At 50.9% G+C, this 20,022-nt stretch overlaps 8 protein-coding genes across 8 annotated transcripts; 5 read left to right on the forward strand and 3 right to left on the reverse strand.

Annotated features, from left to right (window-relative positions):
- Positions 1-1,519: 1,519 nt before the first annotated feature.
- On the forward strand, positions 1,520-3,810 carry AYO21_05660 (hypothetical protein; the record flags this gene model as incomplete). The annotated part of the gene is made up of 3 exons (XM_022655628.1): positions 1,520-3,379; positions 3,430-3,670; positions 3,734-3,810. 3 exons carry the CDS (start codon positions 1,520-1,522, stop codon positions 3,808-3,810), a joined length of 2,178 nt encoding a protein of 725 aa, XP_022512134.1.
- Positions 3,811-4,160: 350 nt separating this feature from the next.
- On the reverse strand, positions 4,161-6,461 carry AYO21_05661 (hypothetical protein; the record flags this gene model as incomplete). Its single annotated transcript, XM_022655629.1, has 1 exon — positions 4,161-6,461. One exon carries the CDS (start codon positions 6,459-6,461, stop codon positions 4,161-4,163), a length of 2,301 nt encoding a protein of 766 aa, XP_022512135.1.
- Positions 6,462-6,910: 449 nt separating this feature from the next.
- Positions 6,911-8,203, forward strand: AYO21_05662 (hypothetical protein; the record flags this gene model as incomplete). The annotated part of the gene is made up of 1 exon (XM_022655630.1): positions 6,911-8,203. The coding sequence occupies one exon, from the start codon at positions 6,911-6,913 to the stop codon at positions 8,201-8,203; it is 1,293 nt and encodes a 430-aa protein (XP_022512136.1).
- Positions 8,204-8,918: 715 nt separating this feature from the next.
- AYO21_05663 (hypothetical protein) lies at positions 8,919-14,292 on the forward strand (the record flags this gene model as incomplete). The annotated part of the gene is made up of 9 exons (XM_022655631.1): positions 8,919-9,000; positions 9,180-10,328; positions 10,378-10,982; positions 11,042-11,492; positions 11,540-13,107; positions 13,162-13,706; positions 13,788-13,836; positions 13,892-13,945; positions 13,999-14,292. The coding sequence occupies 9 exons, from the start codon at positions 8,919-8,921 to the stop codon at positions 14,290-14,292; spliced, it is 4,797 nt and encodes a 1,598-aa protein (XP_022512137.1).
- A 175-nt stretch (positions 14,293-14,467) lies between these two features.
- AYO21_05664 (hypothetical protein) lies at positions 14,468-15,094 on the reverse strand (the record flags this gene model as incomplete). The annotated part of the gene is made up of 1 exon (XM_022655632.1): positions 14,468-15,094. One exon carries the CDS (start codon positions 15,092-15,094, stop codon positions 14,468-14,470), a length of 627 nt encoding a protein of 208 aa, XP_022512138.1.
- A 787-nt stretch (positions 15,095-15,881) lies between these two features.
- Positions 15,882-16,781, reverse strand: AYO21_05665 (hypothetical protein; the record flags this gene model as incomplete). The annotated part of the gene is made up of 1 exon (XM_022655633.1): positions 15,882-16,781. The coding sequence occupies one exon, from the start codon at positions 16,779-16,781 to the stop codon at positions 15,882-15,884; it is 900 nt and encodes a 299-aa protein (XP_022512139.1).
- Positions 16,782-17,075: 294 nt separating this feature from the next.
- AYO21_05666 (hypothetical protein) lies at positions 17,076-17,565 on the forward strand (the record flags this gene model as incomplete). The annotated part of the gene is made up of 2 exons (XM_022655634.1): positions 17,076-17,117; positions 17,227-17,565. The coding sequence occupies 2 exons, from the start codon at positions 17,076-17,078 to the stop codon at positions 17,563-17,565; spliced, it is 381 nt and encodes a 126-aa protein (XP_022512140.1).
- Positions 17,566-18,350: 785 nt separating this feature from the next.
- AYO21_05667 (hypothetical protein) lies at positions 18,351-19,403 on the forward strand (the record flags this gene model as incomplete). Its single annotated transcript, XM_022655635.1, has 3 exons — positions 18,351-18,417; positions 18,544-18,995; positions 19,131-19,403. The coding sequence occupies 3 exons, from the start codon at positions 18,351-18,353 to the stop codon at positions 19,401-19,403; spliced, it is 792 nt and encodes a 263-aa protein (XP_022512141.1).
- Positions 19,404-20,022: the final 619 nt, after the last annotated feature.

The following is a 20,022-nucleotide window of genomic DNA, read 5'->3' on the forward strand; positions in this document are numbered from 1 at the left end:
CGAAGAACTCCATTAATAGATAGCCGCTCTTCAATGAGAAATGACTTTGATAGGGAACGAATGGCCGGAAATATGGTTTTCGAAAGATCCACGACCAGTAATATTTTAGAGATGTTAACGCTCGCTGGTACTAGGGCGCGTACTCTAGAGCCGAGAACTATCATCTATCAGTCGATCGATAATTGAAAAGAGTACTTACTTACATGTAGGCCGCCTGGGAGTCTAAATCCCTACAGATGTGGAATGGGAACGTAAGGGTGATGCCGAGATACTTAAGTAAATGAAGCGGCCTTACAACGGAGCTTTTCGTCCATCAGTGCAGTCGTGTATAGTCTACCCAGCCGGTGAGGAAAAGGGCACCTAATTAGGACCCGTCGAGCACGTTAGTTACTGATAAGAATAGGGACATAGAGGTTAAATGTCCCCTTATCAAGCCACTGGGATCTTTCTGCAACTCTGCACATCTGGTGTAATCTTAAATTCAGATGTTAAGCAGCGATTACTTCGATGGCAGGTATCTCATTTTCAAGATACTTAGCGAATTCCTTTCTTAAATGATCTCATTCTACGTGTATCAGTATATTATCGTCTTCTTCCTCGAGCTCTTGCATCAATTTTTCCCATTGGCATCCCTCTTCTGTCTCGTTTGTTTGATCGTCTTGCTGCGGCGGCATGTCGACGAGTTAACGCAAGCCAATACTGGCCGAATGACAGGTATAGGGTGAAAAAAATCGAAAAGTAGTCAACCGCCCCAGCCTCAGTCGAAGTTCTCAGAGGTGGAATTATTGAAGATTGCTTAGTCACATGCAGGAGTGTCTCAGGTTAAAGTAGCGAGGCTTAGGGTTGCCCTCAGGTCCAAGGTTGGAAATGGAAAGTTCGCCTGTCGAGATTCCGACCTCGAATTCCCTATCTCCTGAAATCGCGAAGCGCTTGTCTTTGATTGGCAAGGCTGAACGGGGCAGCCGCCAAGGCTGAATTCTCTCCTTCGCCGCCTTGCGATCGATTGACCTCCCCTTCACTTACATAGCAATGCCTTATCTCCTCTCCATTATACCTCAGTGTTACATTAATACTGCGTAGACAGCAAAAATCATCCATCATGCATATCTCCTCGCGCTTTTGTGCTTCCTGCCACCCCGGATCAATGCATTCCTCGCTTGGTAGAAGCCTGATTAGAGAACCTGACACACTATCGGCCGGAGGACGGATGAAGCATGGCAGTGCTCTTAACCCAATCCCTCCCGGTCAGGTCACGGACATCTGCAATGCAGGCAGCCGTCAGGTCAAACTAGCCAAAACCGCGGGTGAAGGCCATGGACAAAGAGCACGCTGCGCCTTTGCTCCTGGTGGACCCTCTTGCCAGCTCTGCCTCACCTCCACATTCAAGACGAGCCAGCAATCACGCGCAGCTTCTTAGGGGAAGATCTGGCTTCTTTATAAGAGGCTTTCCATCTTCACCCTCAACAACTCCCGCTCTTGACTGCACCCCGCTACTACCACCAACAACAACGTACTCAAGATGACACAAATTGGCCTTCAGACCGCCGAGCACGAAGAAATTCTAAACCTCATCGACACGCTGCGGTTCCAAGGCATTAGTCGTTATGTTGATCTGCCCCAGGTTGTTGTCTGCGGTGATCAGAGCTCCGGCAAATCAAGCGTCCTAGAAGCTATTTCGGGCCTCCGCTTTCCTACCAAAGACAACCTCTGTACCCGGTTTGCGACTGAACTTATCCTACGACGTGGTCCTGCTCCCAAAGTTGTTGTCACCATCATTCCTAATGCTGACCGTACGGAGCGGGATGCCGAACGCCTCTCGAACTTCATACCTCCATCGACCTCCGTCGCCGACTTTGCAGACATTGTCAAATCCGCCGAGAAAGCAATGGGATTGGACAACGACAACACCGTCTTCTCCACAGACATCCTGAGAGTCGAGCTTTGTGGTCCACATCAGCCAAACTTGACCCTTGTTGATCTCCCGGGCATCTTCTGGGCGGGTAATCGTTCCCAGTCAGACAATGATGCCGAGCTGGTACAATCTCTCGTCAAGTCATACATGAAGAGTAAGAGGAGCATCATCTTGGCAGTCGTGTCAGCCAAAAATGACCTGGCAAATCAAATCATCACCAAGCTCGCGCGCGAAATTGACCCCAGAGGCCAGCGGACCCTGGGCATTATCACCAAGCCAGACCTGCTATTTGCTGGATCTGACAGCGAGGCTGCCTTTGTGGAACTGGCGAAGAATGAGGATGTCTACTTCAAACTGGGATGGCATGTTCTCAAGAACCGCGACTACGATACCAAAGACACAACTTCTGCCGAGCGAGATGCTGCTGAGAAAGAGTTTTTTCAATGCCGCGTGTGGTCCTCGGCGCTGCACAGCACCCAACTTGGAATTGATAACCTGCGCCCCCGGCTCAGTCGTGTTTTGCTCGGTCAAATTCTCGCAGAACTTCCTTCCCTGGTACGAGACGTCGAGCGAGAATTGACACTCTGTAAGGGCAAGTTGGCGGCTCTCGGTGTTCCGCGGGGGTCACTCCTCGAACAACGTGCTTACCTTTTCCACGCAAGTCAGCAGTTTGTTGATCTCACCAAGTCTTCCGTCCGTGGTACATACGAGGATCCATTCTTTGAAAGCGCAGATACCGACAAGGGCTACAACAAACGTCTGCGAGCTGTTGTTCAACACACGCTAACTACCTTTGCTGCGAGAATGCGCGCCGAAGGTCATGCCCAAGAGATTGTTGACAAAGCAATAGATGCACATTCGAAGAGAAAATTTGGTCCACAACTCATTTCTCGCAAGTCATACCTCGATTCTGTTGAGGCGCGTATGCGTCGTAATCGTGGTCGTGAACTCCCTGGCCTCTTCAACCCCTCCATTGTGGACGAGTTGTTCTTTGATCAATGCAGACCGTGGCAACATCTGCTCCACGAGACGGAGGAAAAACTGGCCACCGCAGCAAGAGCGACAGTCGAGCTCGTGGTGGAGCATATCTCTGATTCTGTCACTGGGGACGGCATTATGAGATTCCTCATCCGTCCCAACCTAGAGGCCATTTTCTCTAAGCTGCACAAAAAGGTTGAGGAGGTGCTCAAACCACACGTGAAGGGCCATGCTATCACATACAATCACTACTTTACCGAAAATCTGCAGAAGAAGCGGCGCGATGCAGAGCGAGAAGGGCTGGCAGAGAAAATCCTCGCATTTTACGGCGGAGGCCTAGACCCTACTTCGGACAACTCGGAAGAGAGAATGTTTCACTTTAGCACAGACACAGGAGCCCTTCTAACAGCTCTACTCCAAGATACAGAGTCGGATATGTCTAGATTTGCATGCATTGACGCGACGAATGCCATGGAGGCTTACTACAAGGTGAGTTGGCAATCGATCTTTGACGCTGTCCACACGATTGACATTGAAAGGTTGCGCTGAAGTCTATCATCGACTCCTTCGGGGTGTATGCTGTGGAACAATGTCTTCTCAATGAACTCCCAGATATTTTCAAGCCAGGAATGGTCTTCCAACTAGATGATGTTATGGTTACCAGGATCGCGGGCGAATCTCCAGAGTCGCAAGCCGAACGGGAAGGGCTCAACAAGAAGTTGAAAGTGCTTGGGGATACCATGGCCACCTTGAGACGCTTGAGAACAGTCGGAATATCCAGTGAGTCACTCTCCTTCCATGTACTTTTTAGCCTAGAGCTGACTGGCGGCTGCGACTTTCTAGCAGACGACCAGGTTTCCGAATCCAACCCGAACCCCGAAGGAGAAGAGAGGGAGCAGGAGGAGGAGGATGATGATTGAAGTGGTTTCTGGCTCGCGACGAATATCTGACAAGTCTCGTATTGTACGGTGGGTGGAGAAATCCTTGTTGGGAACATCATTGCAAGGCGAGCAGGAGTCAAGACGAAATGTGTTTTTTCAATGACAAGCACGAGACAATTGGACGGGCTTCTTGCGTGTTGGTTACAACGGTCGGCAGTGGAGAAAGAGCACCCCGTGTTTCTTTCATTCACAGAGTGTTTGTCTCTGCTAGACTAGATTTCATACATCATCATTGAGACGGAGGACTGTCTCTATTCATAAACGCTTAATTGGTCCAATCCTGGTCCACGATGGAGGGCAAACATGTCAAGCAAGACGCAAGCGACGACTCAAACGATTTCTAATTCATCCTCGCTTTCACTCTCGACGCCAACGCCGATACCAGGGCTTTGATCACCCACGGCCCCGAGAGAATCTCTGCCTGCCTCTCGAATGCCCTTTTCGGTGACGAAGCGCGTTTTCTTGACGGGCGAGAGACGCACATCTGCGGCGGTGCGCTTTCTGTTTTCATTTGTCGTGGTGTTCGTGCTGGTCAAGATACTTCCGGAAATGGGACCAGAGCGCCGGGTGTCCGTCTCGCCCACGGCCACCGTCTTTGTATTCCGCTTTTCCCTCGCTGGATCGTCGTCCTTCGCCCTCGCCTTCTGCCGCATGTACTCTGCACCGGCGCTCTCAAAACCAAACCCGCCGTGCTCTCTCGAACCGAGCTTCTCCGCGATCTCGCGTTCTTTCGCCAGCGCGGCGAGGCGTTTCCTCACGCGGCTGTCGCGATCGCTGGGCCGAGACAGCTGACCGTCTTGACCGGGCAGAAAGGGATCGTCGTTGTCCAGAAGATGTGGGCCGAAGCCTGCGCGATAAGCATGCCCGCTACTTTTGGGTCCCGTGCTTGCGACGTAGTAGTGACTTTCTGTCGTTCTGTCATATCGTCGTCCGTCCCGTTTTAGCATGGCTCCTTTCCCGCCATTTTCATCCCGAGTCTTGGGTCGATTCTTCCACTCCCCGAAACCATTTGTGCCAGTGTTGACACCCATTCTTTTCGCTTTCGTCCTACTGATTTCTGCGTTGAGATGCCATTCGCATATCTCGGTCTTCGCTGCGTTCACCCAGCTTCCACATTCTTTCCCGTCCTTTTTAAGAGTTTTGCAGTATCCCAAGTCTCGAGCTGTGCCAATTTCCAAGATGGTATCAGAATCATCGGCCAGGGATAGAGAAAATGCACCCGTGTCAGCTTTCCCTGATTTCGGCGGGAGAATACACGGGTTGAGGATTGCCACGACAGTCCCAGGTGTGAGCCGGTGGTAGCGAGGGAGAGCAGTACTGAACAGGTACAAATCGATGGTCCACTGCAGATCGGTGAGAGTCAAAGCCATGAAGCGGCGATGATTTCGCGAGCCGTCCTCCCACTGGCGTTCCCAGTCTTTGGTCCCAACCGTGCCACTGTCGGAATTAGGGGTCTTGTGGTCCATAGGAGAGGACTTGGAAGCAATCACCGCAAAAACAACAAAGTCGCATACAGACTCTGGTAACTCATATGCTGGAGACTTGACAACCTTGAGAAGGTCCGGGACACGTAGGATAGTATACTGTTCGGTGGGAAGGGTGCGTTTCAGGAACGAGTGCGGCAAGATTCGTGATGACAAGTGTAGTCCTGAGAAGCCCTCGTAAAGAGCAGCGTCTCCCGCGTGGATATCTAGCTGTGTATTGTCCCTGGATGGTGATGTTCTGAGATTGGGCATGGTTCGGCTCTTCTTAAGTTGCCGACTGCCAGCATTTGCTTCCGAAGTGGCCTGGAGGACTTCGTTACGACTGTATTCGAAATATTGTCTGGTAGGTGACTTTGAAGCTTCTTGCTTGCGTCTCTCCTCTGCGGCTGATCTGTACTGGTCGATCTCTGTTTGATCGAGGGCAAATCCTCTACTGCGGTTTTGCATTATCGTAGCGCGACGTTGTTCAATGGTCGTCTCCCGCTGGCGTACTTCTGTCATTCGCTCGCTGAATGTCTTTCTGGGCTCGCTCCGCAGGGTAGACCTGGACGAGGTGGCTGATCTCGCCGAATTGAACGCCGAAGATCGGGAGTGCGGTCTGTCATTGTCATTGCCAGGAAGTGAACTGTTTGTTCCCCTCGAACGATGACCATTGTTGGTAGTATTGGCTCTGCGTAGTGACACGTCCGCGCCCCGGACACCCTTGTCGATCCCTAGGAGAACTCTGGTGGGCGACTTTGCCGGCGGCGCTTGGATTCGTTTGCTTGGAGAAGCTTTCACCTCAACTTGTGAAGCAGATGGCTGATGCGCAGACTCCGGGCGGTCCAAGTCTCTGGCAGGAGTTGCTGCCCTGGCTTTGCTCTGTTGTAATTTTTTCAACTTCAACTTCGCTTCAATCGCAGCTAACTGGAGCCGTAGTGTCTCTTCGTCTTCATCTTCTTCCTCGTCCTCTGCGCTTCCACCTTCAGACCTGAAGTCGTTGTTCGTGCGTGCCGCTCGCAATCTGTCCACGAGACTAGGGGTGGTTGCGGACCGTTTCATCGGGGATGTGCCGCTTTTGTAAGTATCATACTTCTTGCGGCCACTTGGAGAGCTCATGAGCGCAGCGTGAGGCGATACAGGAGGCCAAGCGATGTCTGAGGACATTTTATGGGCGAACGTAAGCGATATCGAAGGCGGACAATGGGCGTTGAGGCTCGGGGTTTGTGTACATTGACGAGAGAGCCAATGGCAAAGTCTGGATAGCTTCGAATTTGGGTGTCTCCAAACATCAATACACTTGACAAGGCCATGGAATCTGACATTACACAAAGCGCCGAGTACCGACCGCCTGTTTTAAAAGAGTATCAGGTACAAGGGAGGCATACATGCACGCAGGACACATTTAGGAGTGCGGAGTGAACATGTACTCCGATTGGTTGCCGAAGACGCGCCTGGTAACGCGGTATGAATTATCCACCAGGCGAGATAGAGGGGGATCTCCTGGCGTGCCTGGCCATGCCCTCTGTATTCCACGTTCCCATTTTCAGAGCTGATTATGTGCCATATCTCTGCCCGCACTATAGGAGAGAGATATATACCCCAACTTTGCCGATATGGCGATAGTAACTCGTTCAAGCTCAAGTAGCCCCACGAAGAAACCCTCCGCAACCACAGCAGCGACGTCCACCAATCCAAAACCCTTGAAGCATTTCATCCTCCCGAAGAATATATCCCAAAAAGCGCGCTTCCTTATCCTGCGACATCCCTGCGACAATAGTCCCCAAAGATTTCTGTTCTGTCCTGAACATGGGCTGTTCCACTTCAACAGAATATCTGCGCCCACGACAGACCCTCGAAGCCTCCTTTTCGCTCCGTGTGATCGGGAAACCCTTCATCCTGACTCGACAAAATCAGAAGATGAGAATCAAGCTGTGCGCTGCTTGAGTAGTGGCTACGTTAGCAAAAGTGCAGACTTCTATGTGGCAGCACCATTCGATGTCGCCTTCATGCTTATCCCTCTGATCTTACCAGCGAAGACAACTACGGCAAAAGCATTGTTTCAACCGATCGATGATCTCTTCGAACAGCGTGTACAAGATGATAAAGGACTACGCTATCTTTTAGAACACGGACGATCTATGGTGGAGAAGGCTATGTCGGTACTTTGCGACACCGTCGAAGCGGGAGGCGAGGAGATGTACAGGCCTAGTGAAGAAAAGATGGCGCGAACGATCGTTCAGAAGGTGAAGAACGCCGTCGACAGAGGTTTACCAGATAGCCTGCTGGATAAATTCGTGAAAAGAGCCTTGGAAGCACCTATACTCAGTATCAAGCGAGAAGACACGCCCACAGTCACACAGGAAGTGCCCTTAGCGACCGACGATGATGATCGTGCACTTGATAGTTTGGACTCGCAATCTTCAGCCGCGAGCACAACACAATCTACAATTTTTTCGGAAATCTCGACGATGAGCTCGATTAGCACTGCTACATGTGAGCCAACGTCAAAGGAGCTGTTCGAGCTGCAGAAACAGCACGTCGTTCTGGACTTCATGCTCGCTTCATACCTACCAGAGCCAATTTCTGAGCGCTTGAGAGCTCGATTCAATTCACGGAATCCGCTCATTGACTTTACTCCCCTGGAAGATCATCTCAGACACTTGGACAGTATGAAAGCCGAGGCGCTAGCATCAAGATCGATTACGGATTTCAGCCGAAAGCGTGAATTGGAAGATGATGAAGCGCTGGAGATGAGAGTGGAGAAAAAGCGGAAGCAGGAGGAAGAAGAGAGGAAAAAGAAGCTGGGAGAATCAAAGGGAGTGCGCGAGCTAAAGAAGGTCAATGTGTCAGGGATGAAGAAGATGAGTGACTTCTTCGCGAAGAAACCTGCTGCAGCGGTCCCTTGATGCCTGAAAATATGGTGGAAAGGGTAGCAAGATTGCACTGATTGCCTGAGCCGGCGCCCAGATGTCCATGTCGCCAAGTTCTTGTGTCGAAACTAACCAAATCGTTGACTGAGCCGAGACAAGCAGGCGGTTGTTGGTTGGCACTAGCTGAATAGCAGAGGTGTGATAAGGCAAAATGGTAAGTCCGTCTGCCTGGAGCAACATTCGCAACCACCTATATGAAGCAGTTCTCACTGTCCTCGAATAGGAACGCTGCAGGCACACCCTTCCCCACCTTTTGAACTTGAGGAGAGAAGGACTTGTTCCTGGTCGGATGAAGGAGATGGTGGTGATCTCGGAAGGCTGCGCTCTGCTCTCGGCCGAGATTATCGAAGGGAAGATGGACGCAGGCGAGGAGAATGACAAGGATACGATTACTATTTGCTGCAGCCAGATATCAATCAGAGACAGGTAGAGACGATGACGAGGAGGTACAGAAGAGAATGATGGGAGAATTGAGGTGCGCGACTCGGCACCGAATCCCTCTCCGTCGTCCGGATCCGGAACATTTCAGTCCCGATACAGACCAAAACAAGCCTCATCATATCGTCATGAGATGCAGGCTAGTCGAACTACATTTCGCGATTCCTCCACTCATCAAGCTTCTTGCCTGCGTATTCGCGACAACAAACGTAATCTAGCTGCATGCTGCTGCTCCTCCACCAAAGCTTCCACCATGGCTCCTGCAGCATCCGTCCCGCAGTACATCGATATTGCCCTCCTGGGACTTCCCGCTACTCGATGGAGCACGGTCCCAAGTACGTGTCCATGACTTTACCGCTGAGCCGAATTGACATGGATCCTCTAGATTCGCATGCTCTTCATGCGAGCTCGTATCACACCATGCCTTTCCTATTCATATGAGCTATTTTCACACCACGGCATCCTCTGCCTTGCCTATTCATATTTCTTCAATATCGCTATGACCCTTCGTTAGCCATGGACGACCGGCCGACCCCAGATGTGCCAGGTCGCTTTCCTACCCAATCAACAATCTCGTCAATGAGGGAGCATATTCTCACCGACCGTGACGAACATGACAGCGACCAACGAACTACGCCAGGCGCCACTGTAATGGGGCATCGAAACAATGATACTGCTTCCTCTGAAGAGACAGCTGTCGCCCCCAACTCGCCGGGAGAGGCATCGTACCAAGCAGCCGCAAGCCGCCATAGCGACCCTCGAAGCATGTCGTCCGCGTCATCGGCTACTGATACATCAGATGATTCCGCGGCAGGAAGAACCGACTCCAGATTCGAACCGCTGAGGGCAGCCCCTACAGCTGAAGATAAGCGGCCCCGACTTGAAAGAAGTATTCAATCCGAGGACGATTTGTTCAATGTCTTGTCTCGTAGGCGAACAAGTGCTTCTGGCAAGTCTGAGGCCCAGCTTCAAGAGGAAAATGACGAAATAGAGCGACTCATGTCTCGAATGTTCGGCCAGGCTCGACAGGAACACAGTGAAGAAGAGAAAACCCGTCACAGCGGAGTCATATTCCGTGGGTTGACCGTGAAAGGGGTTGGGTTGGGCGCCAGTCTCCAGCCAACTGTCGGCGATATTTTCCTTGGCCTGCCGCGGATGCTCAAAACTCTTTTTACCAAAGGTGCAAAAGCAGCCCTCGGTAAGCCCCCTGTGCGGGAACTTCTGAGTAATCTGGATGGTTGTGTTAGACCTGGGGAAATGCTGCTGGTCCTTGGAAGGCCGGGTTCGGGCTGTTCGACCTTTCTCAAAGCCTTCTGCAACCAGCGAGAGGGATTTGAGGCGGTACAGGGAGAGGTTACCTATGGTGGCATCGACGCAAAGACCATGAAAAGAGATTTTCGAGGAGAAGTCATCTACAACCCTGAAGACGACCTTCATTATCCCACATTGACAGTCAAGCACACTCTCATGTTTGCCCTGAAGACTCGAACTCCCGGCAAAGAGTCGAGATTAGAAGGGGAATCTCGTGCAGATTACAAGAGAGAGTTTTTACGGGTAGTAACCAAACTGTTCTGGATTGAGCACACTCTGGGTACCAAAGTCGGCGATCAATTTGTTCGAGGAGTTTCAGGGGGTGAAAAGAAACGAGTCAGCATAGCCGAGGGTGCGCTCCCTATCTTTGAGGTGTGAATCTTGTCACTGACTGGATGCAGCTATGATCACCAGAGCTTCGGTTCAGGGCTGGGACAACTCCAGTCGAGGTTTAGATGCGAGCACCGCGCTTGAATACGTCCAGTGTATTCGCACACTTACCAACATGGCACGTACTTCCACAGCTGTGTCCCTATATCAAGCCGGAGAGTCTTTGTACCAACTTGTGGACAAGGTCCTGCTGCTTCACGAAGGACAGTGTCTGTATTTCGGGTCTGCTGATGACGCCAAAGAATACTTCATCAACCTTGGTTTCGAATGCAAACCACGCTGGACGACGTCTGATTTCTTGACCTCGGTCACCGATCCGCATGCCAGAGCTGTCAGGAAAGGGTGGGAAGATCGAATCCCACGCGACGCAAACGAATTCGCCGCTCTCTACCGCAAATCCGATGTCTATCAACGCAATCTCCAAGATATAGGCGAGTTTGAAGCACAGTCAAAGGAACAACGGGAATCTCGTGAGCAGAAAGTCTCGAAGCATGAGAAGAAGAACTATGCCATTCCTTTTCACAAGCAAGTGCTCGCGTGTACACAGCGACAGTTCTTGGTCATGCTAGGCGACCGAGCTTCGTTGATTGGGAAGTGGGGAGGTATTGTATTTCAGGTATGTACACCCACGGCAACCTCCATTTCAAGCCAAATGGGCTGCTAACGATAGTACAGGGACTGATCGTGGGAAGCTTGTTCTTCCAGATGCCGGAAACAACTGCTGGTGCCTTTCCTAGGGGTGGAGCCATTTTCTTCGTCCTTCTTTTCAATGCTCTGCTGGCTTTGGCAGAAATGACTGCTGCTTTCACTTCGAAACCGATCCTTCTGAAGCACAAATCTTTCTCCTTCTACCGTCCTGCAGCATACGCCTTTGCACAAACAGTCGTTGACATACCCTTGATAGCCATCCAGGTCCTCCTTTTCAACATCATCATATACTGGATGGCTGGGCTTGCTGCTTCTGCTTCTCAGTTCTTTATCTCCTGTTTCATCATCTGGACTGTCACGATGGTCACCTACGCTTACTTCCGTATGATCTCCGCTCTCTGCAAGACTCTAGACGATGCTACGCGATTTACCGGCGTCTCGATCCAAATATTAGTCGTGTATACGGGCTACCTCATTCGTAGGTCACCCTGTCGAACGTGCTCACAGTTACTAATGGTCTCATAGCACCCGATCAAATGCGTGTCTGGTTCAGCTGGCTTCGACGAATCAACTGGATACAGTATGGGTTCGAATGCCTCATGGCAAATGAATTTACTGGTCTGATTATGGAATGCGTACCTCCGTATTTGGTCCCCCAAGGGCCGAATGCACGGCCTCAGTATCAGTCATGCACATTAGCTGGCAGTGAACCGGGTCAAACCACGGTGAATGGAGCTCGATACATCCAACAGGCTTTTGGATATACCCGGTCTCATCTCTGGCGCAATTTCGGCTTTCTATGGGCTTTCTTCGCATTTTTCCTTGCAGTGGCCGCTTACGGCATGGAGAGAATGAAGCCCAACGCGGGTGGCGGTGCGATTACTGTCTTCAAGCGTGGTCAAGTTCCCAAGCGAGTGGAACAGACCATTCAAACAGGCGGCCGAGACAAGAACTCTAGAGGGGACGAGGAGTCCGGTGTTTCGCCTCCTGCAAATCTTGTCGAGAAGGTTCTCACTCCTGGTAGTCAAAGCACCGAGTCTACGAGCATAACGCAGGACAATACTCTGCTGGAACATGTGGCCAAAAACGAGACGGTCTACACCTTCCGTGACATCAATTACACGATTCCATATGAGAAGAGTCAGAGGAAGCTGCTCCAGAATGTCCAAGGATATGTTCGCCCTGGCAAACTCACCGCCCTGATGGGTGCCAGTGGTGCTGGAAAGACGACACTGCTGAATGCTCTTGCTCAGCGCATTAACTTCGGTACTGTCACAGGCGAATTTCTAGTCGATGGGCGGCCGCTGCCCAGGTCTTTCCAGCGTGCTACAGGATTTGCCGAACAGATGGACATTCACGAACCGACCTCGACAGTAAGAGAAGCGCTTCAATTCTCGGCTCTACTCCGTCAGCCCAAAGAGGTACCGGTCAAGGAGAAGTACGCGTACTGTGAGACAATCATCGATCTGCTTGAAATGCGAGACATTGCCGGAGCGACGATCGGAACAGTTGGCGAGGGCCTGAACCAGGAACAGAGGAAGAGGCTCACGATCGGCGTCGAGCTAGCTAGTAAACCCGAGCTTCTCATGTTCTTGGATGAACCGACTTCAGGCCTTGACTCTGGCGCAGCATTCAACATTGTGAGATTCTTGAGGAAGCTGGCAGATGCCGGCCAAGCTATTCTCTGCACGATCCATCAGCCGTCGGCCGTGCTATTCGAACATTTCGACGAGCTACTCCTGCTCAAATCTGGCGGGCGGGTTGTATATCACGGCCCTCTCGGCCATGATTCACAAGAGCTCATTCATTACTTTGAGAACAATGGAGCGCGAAAATGTCCTCCAGATGCCAATCCTGCAGAGTACATGCTCGAAGTTATTGGTGCAGGTGACCCCAACTATAAAGGCAAAGACTGGGGTGATGTTTGGGAACAAAGCACCAACTACCGAGCTCGATCTGACGAGATCTCCGAAATTATCGAACGCAGGAAGAACGTGGAACATAGCAAGAATGTCAGGGACGACAGAGAATACGCCATGCCGCTCGGGACACAGACTACAGCGGTAGTCAAGAGGTCGTTCGTTGCATACTGGGTAGGTATACACGTCTCTCGAACTCCATGCATCCTTTGACTGACATCCTTGTAGCGAACGCCCAACTATATTCTCGGCAAATTCATCCTGCATATCATGACTGGCTTGTTCACTACCTTCACCTTCTACCACCTTGGTTTTGCCTCTATCGACATGCAATCACGTCTCTTCGCTGTTTTCCTGGTGCTCACAATCTCTCCACCACTCATCCAGCAATTACAACCTGTTTTCATTCATTCTCGGGACACGTTCCAATCACGAGAGAACAAGGCAAAGATTTACAGCTGGTTTGCCTGGACGACGGGTGCTGTACTCGCTGAAATTCCTTATTCGCTAGTCGCCGGAGCTGTCTTTTACTGTTGTTGGTGGTTTGGAATCGCCGGATATCGTTCCTCCACCTCGTCTTTCACCTCAGGATTCCTCTTGCTCTGTATACTCCTCTTTGAGTTATACTATATCAGCTTCGGCCAGGCTATTGCCTCGTTTGCGCCAAACGAATTGCTCGCGAGTCTATTGGTCCCAGTATTCTTCCTGTTTGTCGTGAGTTTCTGTGGTGTCGTGGTCCCACCGCAGCAGCTGCCAGAATTCTGGCGAAGTTGGTGAGTTACTTTTTTGGCAGAAGCACATTTCTTCCACCCTTTCCTCCAAAGTACAATGAGGGCTTTGCTGATAATTGTCAGGATGTATTGGCTGACGCCCTTCCACTATCTTCTTGAGGCTATGCTCGGGGTAAGCTGTGAGCTCCGTCTGAAACTCTGCAAGTTATACTGATGAATATTTGTAGGTAATCATTCACAATCAACCCGTTCGCTGTAATCGGGGAGAGTTTGCTCGATTCGTAAGTCAATCTATGTCATATCAAGTGGTCGTGAGGCTAATACCCTGGTCTAGAGTGCACCGCCTGGTTATACGTGTCAATCCTATACACAACAATATATTGCTCAAGCTGGCGGTTATGTCCAGGTCGGAGCAGATGGTCTTTGCGAGTTCTGCCAGTATGAGACTGGGGACCAATTTGGACACGGGTTTTCGGTCTATTACTCTCACCGTTGGCGCGACTTTGGAATTTTCATCGGGTTCATCATGTTCAACTATGCCGTGGTTTACACCATGACCTTCCTAAGGTTCAAGGCAAAGAATCCGTTCAAGATGCTATTGAGGAAAGGGAAACAAATGGACGCGTAAAGGTATCGATATTCTACGCGGTCTACATTAGAGGATAGAGTGTGGGAAGACTACATAGCTTGCTGGGCTAGTAATCACTGTGTTATACATTCTTGTATTCAATCCAACTATCATGGGTAATGTTCAAATCGGCGCTAGCAACCAGACTAAATCCAGTCTATTGGAGATTGAACCATCATGAACCACCAGCCGTGGGAGTCGCCCCACGGATAGTGATGGGAATGACCTGAAGACCTGTGCCTGACGCAAAATGTGGATTGGATTTTGAGGACGAGGACGAGGAAGACTTTGCCGGCTGGGCCTTTGAGGTGGTTTCTTTGGGTGGTTTCTTTGTGGTTGTCGACAACGAAGGTTTCGGGCTGGGTTTGGATGGCGGTGGCGTCGTCTCCGCTGTCGGTGTCGGTGTCGGTGTCGGCTTCGACGATGGATGGAGTGCCGTGGCCATCATCGACGCCACTGTCTTCATGAACGCAAGGGTATCTTGGGCTGCCGCTGCAGCTGTGGTGGAGGAAGAAGCTGGTGGTGGAGGCGTGTTCTTACCACCACCACCACCATCCCCAAAGGCACCACACCGTGTATCACCCACCGCCAGGGGCTGGATGACGCCTGTGAGAGATGTGTCGCAGATTGCAAATGTCGACTCGGACGCACAGACGATCTGGCCCGCGTAGGAACATTGCCCTTTCGCCAGGTACTTTACGTCCGAGGAGGACGGGTAGCCCGTGGAGAGGGTGGCGGAGGAGAGGAAGAGGAGGAGGGTGGTGAAGGACGAGGAGAGCATTGTCGTCTTCGTCATGGTCATGGTTTTCAGTTGGGCTTTCGACTTTTCTGTAGGAGATTTCCAGCAAGGTATCGTTTGATAGAGAGGGTGTAGATTTGATCTGTGATCGAACTGAGTAGGTGGTATAGGGGGAGTATGTATGTGCCTAGAATGTATATTCCTTAGAGGGAAAATTGGTCAAAAACATAATAAAAAGACAGCATTTCAGGTCTTCATAGTCTCGAGTCTGCGCTGTTTCCTTTGTCAAGTTGATAAAGACTGATTGCCTCTTAATCCACCTTTGTCTACTTTATTGGTAATATGGGGCATCTTCTGTTCCGATTGACGATTGACTGGTCTTGACAATGATTGATTTGTCTGGAAATGTATTATTAGGGGCGCTTTTAACAAATGACGAACCGAGGCTGGCCCCTAAAAGGGGATTTGTCCCTCTGATATGTATACAATACGCTACCACGGCTTCAGATGGATTGCGTACAAGTCCACCGGAACCGAGAAAGCGACTACCTGGTTTATTCTGAGAGTCCCGAGTCTGGCTTCACATATTTGTCTCAGCAAAGACATATGTCTGATCAGGTTGATTTTGAATCCAGTGTGCCTCGAGCCATGACAGTTGGAGACATGCGGTTGGCCCACGGTGGGTGATGTGGTGAACGGGTGGTCCATCCACCCTGAGGTCGAAATCTGCCGATTGGATCTCCTGGCCAGTCGTTGTCTCAAAACATACTACCGTCACTTTAGAGGTGGCTATTGTCAGAATTGGATAGACTTGACCATGTGCTTTAGGTCAACCTGTCCATAGACCGACTTAGACTTTCTGCGTCTCATCCGTCTTGACACTTTCCCTATCCCTATCCTTCTGGACGTAAGATTCCGTCTTTTTGGCTGCCATCTCGTCAATGAGAGGGTGATTGTTGAGTGCGGCTGCTGCAGCTGCTTGTCCAGCCTCAACCCTGCTGGGTCCCTTTCCACTGCCAAGGTACTGGTTATCCCATCCCCAACCAGTCACGTACACTCCAATAAAGTATGTCTCTTTGCCCTGGCCGTAGTGAATAACGGGTTCCCTTTCGTCGACATAATTGATCTTCACACCCTTTGTGAGGATCTTTTTGGCTAGCTCCTCTTTACTTTTCTTGGTCACGCCGTCGTTGGCAGCGAGTGCTACCTGCAATTTAGGTTCCCAGAGCTGTTGAAGCCATTTCTTGGCCTGCTTTCCCTCGTCTGCGTCAGTCAAAATCACGGCAGCGACATAAGCCTCAAAAACGTCTCCTTTGATCTTGAACCATGCATGCGCCGCCTGATTTTGGAATTGCTTGTAGCTTTGTATTTGCTTATCAAGTCCGTAGAGGCTGGCATACTGGCCGATAGTCTCGTTTCGGACTAGAGACTCTCGAATCTGAGACATCTTCCCTGGATCTAGATTTGGGAATCTGTCGAAGATCAACTGGGTAGCAAAGAGTTCGAGGTAGGCGTCCCCTAGGAATTCAAGTCTGTCGTAGCTCGCATGGACATTGCCGGGCGCATGGCTGGGGTGTGTGAAGACAATGGCTCGATATTTGTCATGGATCTGAGGCAAAGGAGGAAGTCCATTATTGATGGACGTCTCAAGGCTGGATTGTCTTGGTTGTTTCAGTGTTTCTCGAGAGGGTTTCCTGGGGCGGTGGTTATGGTCGTCCTGAAACTTGCGCTTTCTGTCGAATTCCGGCATGATCTAGGAAATGACTAGAAACTATATATCCTTATGGCCCAGTAGACAGCAGGAACCCCATGAGAGCAATGGAGGGGCAAACAAACGGTATACTTGTGAGGCAGAAAACTTGAAGACGAGGATCCCAGTCGTCTACCACTACAAAAAGGGAAAGTGGAAGCGAGTTGAATCTTCTGAAGGCAGCTTGTGCCGGGCGCATTCCGCAGCCTCAATTATCCGGTTCTTTCAATGATTTCTACATTGTCTCCCACAGAACATTCAAATCTACCAATTCCTCCTTTGTATTGCATTGCAATGGCTTCTCCGTCGAGAGGTCGGCTATTACAGCTGATGCAGGTATGACTGAACCCCACGACTCGTTTCGTCCCTGTCCGAATGTGCAACCACGTTCCTCGCTGTCACCATCATCTCATGTGAGCACTGGCTAACAACCATACTTCTGCAGCTTCAATGCTCGATCTTCTCTACTACCTTCAACCCGATGCAGCAAAGATTAGGCAACAAAGTCCTCCGGCAGAGATTAAAAGGCCCAGCGTTAGCCTCGTACTACCCCAGACGATCGGCCACCGTGGAAGATGTTCTGGACGAATTCAAAAAGTTTGACCTAGAAGGCTTCAACGAAGAGGAGGACGACAGGCTGGAAAATGTGGCCTTTGCTAAGTTGCGAGGGAAGGGTGCGCCCAAAAAGAAGAAGTCGGCAGCAGGTATGGTGTTAACGTCGCTGGGAGCCAACAGGAAGCTAATATACGTTGCAGAGGGACGCGCCAACAAAAAGAGGAAATAACCTTAGCTGAACACAGCCCTGTATTGCTATATATCAACACTGAGATACCCAGCCTGGACTCGATGCACGTTCGATTTTTGACCGTCCTACCCTTCCTCGCTTGGTTTGTTAGCATTTCATTCCAGTCAATGCTTCGGTACTCAGCTTTTCTAGCGGTGTTGCAGAACCCCGTGTATTCTCCTAGTGGCAACATATGTCGTCCATCTGCAAAGGGCAATCCTTTTCGGAAGCATTTCAGCCTCGAGTTGATCCGTTCCACCGGCGACCGAAGTCGGCATTCTCGGGACTGGACGTCGAGATCGGCCGAGCCTGTCGCTACAATGACTGGTGACCTGCAGCCCCATCTGGCGCTATTAGAAATTGTGTGTGCGAAATTCGAGAGGACGGGGTATTACCGGGCATCCCGGTTCTCGAGAGCGAGACGAAACCCGGCCAGCGTCAACCGTTATTCGCCAGGAAAAGATTTCGAGATACCATCTCCGCATGCGCATACATGCTTCTTCCCCGCAAGGTTCTTCCGCACTCCCTTAGCCACGGACAACCTTACCCCTCTGTTGCGTCGTGCCTGTTGGTCATACATCATGGTCCTCAGAAATTTTTCCCATTGTTTGGATGACTGCGGGGCATAGAGGTGGTCCAATGGCATATATATCTTTCACGCTCGACTTCCGGTGGCAGCGCACCTTGCTGCCATTTATCCCCTCTCGTTCTTCTCCGTCCCACCTGCTGTGCACTGCTCTCATCTGATTTGATTCCCTCGCCCTCTCAGATTAACAATTTTCACCATGTCAGGTCTCCATGAGGTCCAAACAGGCTCCGGCAAGCTAGCCAACAAGGTGGCCATTGTCACGGGTAAGTACCCTCGGGCGTCAATGCTTCTCGGTCTGCTTGAAAATGGAAGATAGCCAAAATATCGCAAGAATTTCCGAAGAAGTAACTCGACATCACGTCGCTATGCCTGACATTTCTGCTTCCTAGGTGCCGCCTCAGGCTTTGGTCTAGCTTGTGTCCGGAAATTTATCGATGAAGGCGCCAAAGTCGTCGCCGCGGACATGAACGAGGCAGGTCTCCAGAAAGCCTTCGCCAGTGCCGCTGGCAGCCACATTGCCACTGTCACCGCCAACGTCACATCGTCAAGTGACTGGAGCAAAATGGTCGACATCGCCGTCTCCAAATTCGGTGGATTGGACATCGTGGTAAACAACGCCGGGACCTCGTACAAGAATAAGCCTACACTCGAAGTTACGGAGGAAGAGTACGACAGGGTCATGGCCGTGAATGTCAAGAGCATCTTTTTGAGCGTAGCAGCAGCGGTCCCTGCGCTGAAGAATCGGGGAGGAGGTTCTATCATCAACATTGCAAGTATTGGAGCCATGAGACCCAGGCCGGGGTTGGTGTGGTATAATGCGAGCAAGGGTGCTGTTGCAAATGTGAGTTTTCCCCTATGTTCTGGCCATCTAAATACTTGGATCTGTCCCCCATCTCCTTATCTATCTTGCCTCTCATGGTGGAGTTGCTTCCTGGCTGGCTGGGATGGAGCTAATGAATTTCTTGCAACGACGCAGGCCACAAAGGGTCTTGCCGCCGAATTCGGCAAGGACCAGATCCGCGTCAACGCTCTGTGCCCTCTCCTCTCCGGCACCGGCCTCTTCGAGTCCTTCGTGGGAGTCCCGTACAACGAGGACAACATGAAGAAGTTCCTGTTCAATGTCCCCCTGGGGAGACTGACGGACCCCTCGGACGTGGCGAACGTGGCGGCTTTCCTGTCCAGCGACGAGGGCAGGTTCATCACAGGAGTGAATTTGGAGGTTGATGGCGGCAGGGCGGTGGGCTCGTGAATACCCTGTGGACAGAAGAATATATTGGGGACGAGGTGTGGCGAGGTGTGGTGTAATCCAGACAGAGAGAGGGGAGGGGCGGAGGTTGGAGGAGTGGCAGGTGGCCGGTGGCTCCTGGTTTGAGATGAAAGTCTACAAGCTTGTGTTTGGACTCTTGAGTAGGAACGTGGGCATGATATCGACTGATGGATGATGTTGGTTTCCACCTTCTCTTTGGGCTTCCCCTTTGCTCGGTGGGAACCGTCATGATTTCCTGGAGTGGAGTGAAGGATACTCTTTCCCCTTTCTTGAGGCGGTATGCCACAACTCCTTTTGCACAGACTCTTTGGATAGAGTCGGCGAGTCGGATACGAGAGACAGGGGCAGAGAGAGAGGGAGAGGGAGAAAGAGACAAAAAAAAGGAAACAAATACAAAAACAAGGAACAAGAACAAGCAGTGCTGTCCACGTATGTGTATGCATAGCCAAATGTCCGTCCCTGTTCCTCCAAAATTTCCCCTTTTTTGAACCAGTATCGGCTGGTATTGTGTCCCGAGTAACGAATCTTGAGCTGTGAATTGGCCCCATCCATCCATCCATGCCTTGCCTTGCCAATCCCATGTCATACTTTTTTGGTGCAA

This window comes from Fonsecaea monophora (assembly GCF_001642475.1).
Source record: "Fonsecaea monophora strain CBS 269.37 chromosome Unknown Scaff36, whole genome shotgun sequence".
NCBI classification, from domain to species: domain Eukaryota; kingdom Fungi; phylum Ascomycota; class Eurotiomycetes; order Chaetothyriales; family Herpotrichiellaceae; genus Fonsecaea; species Fonsecaea monophora.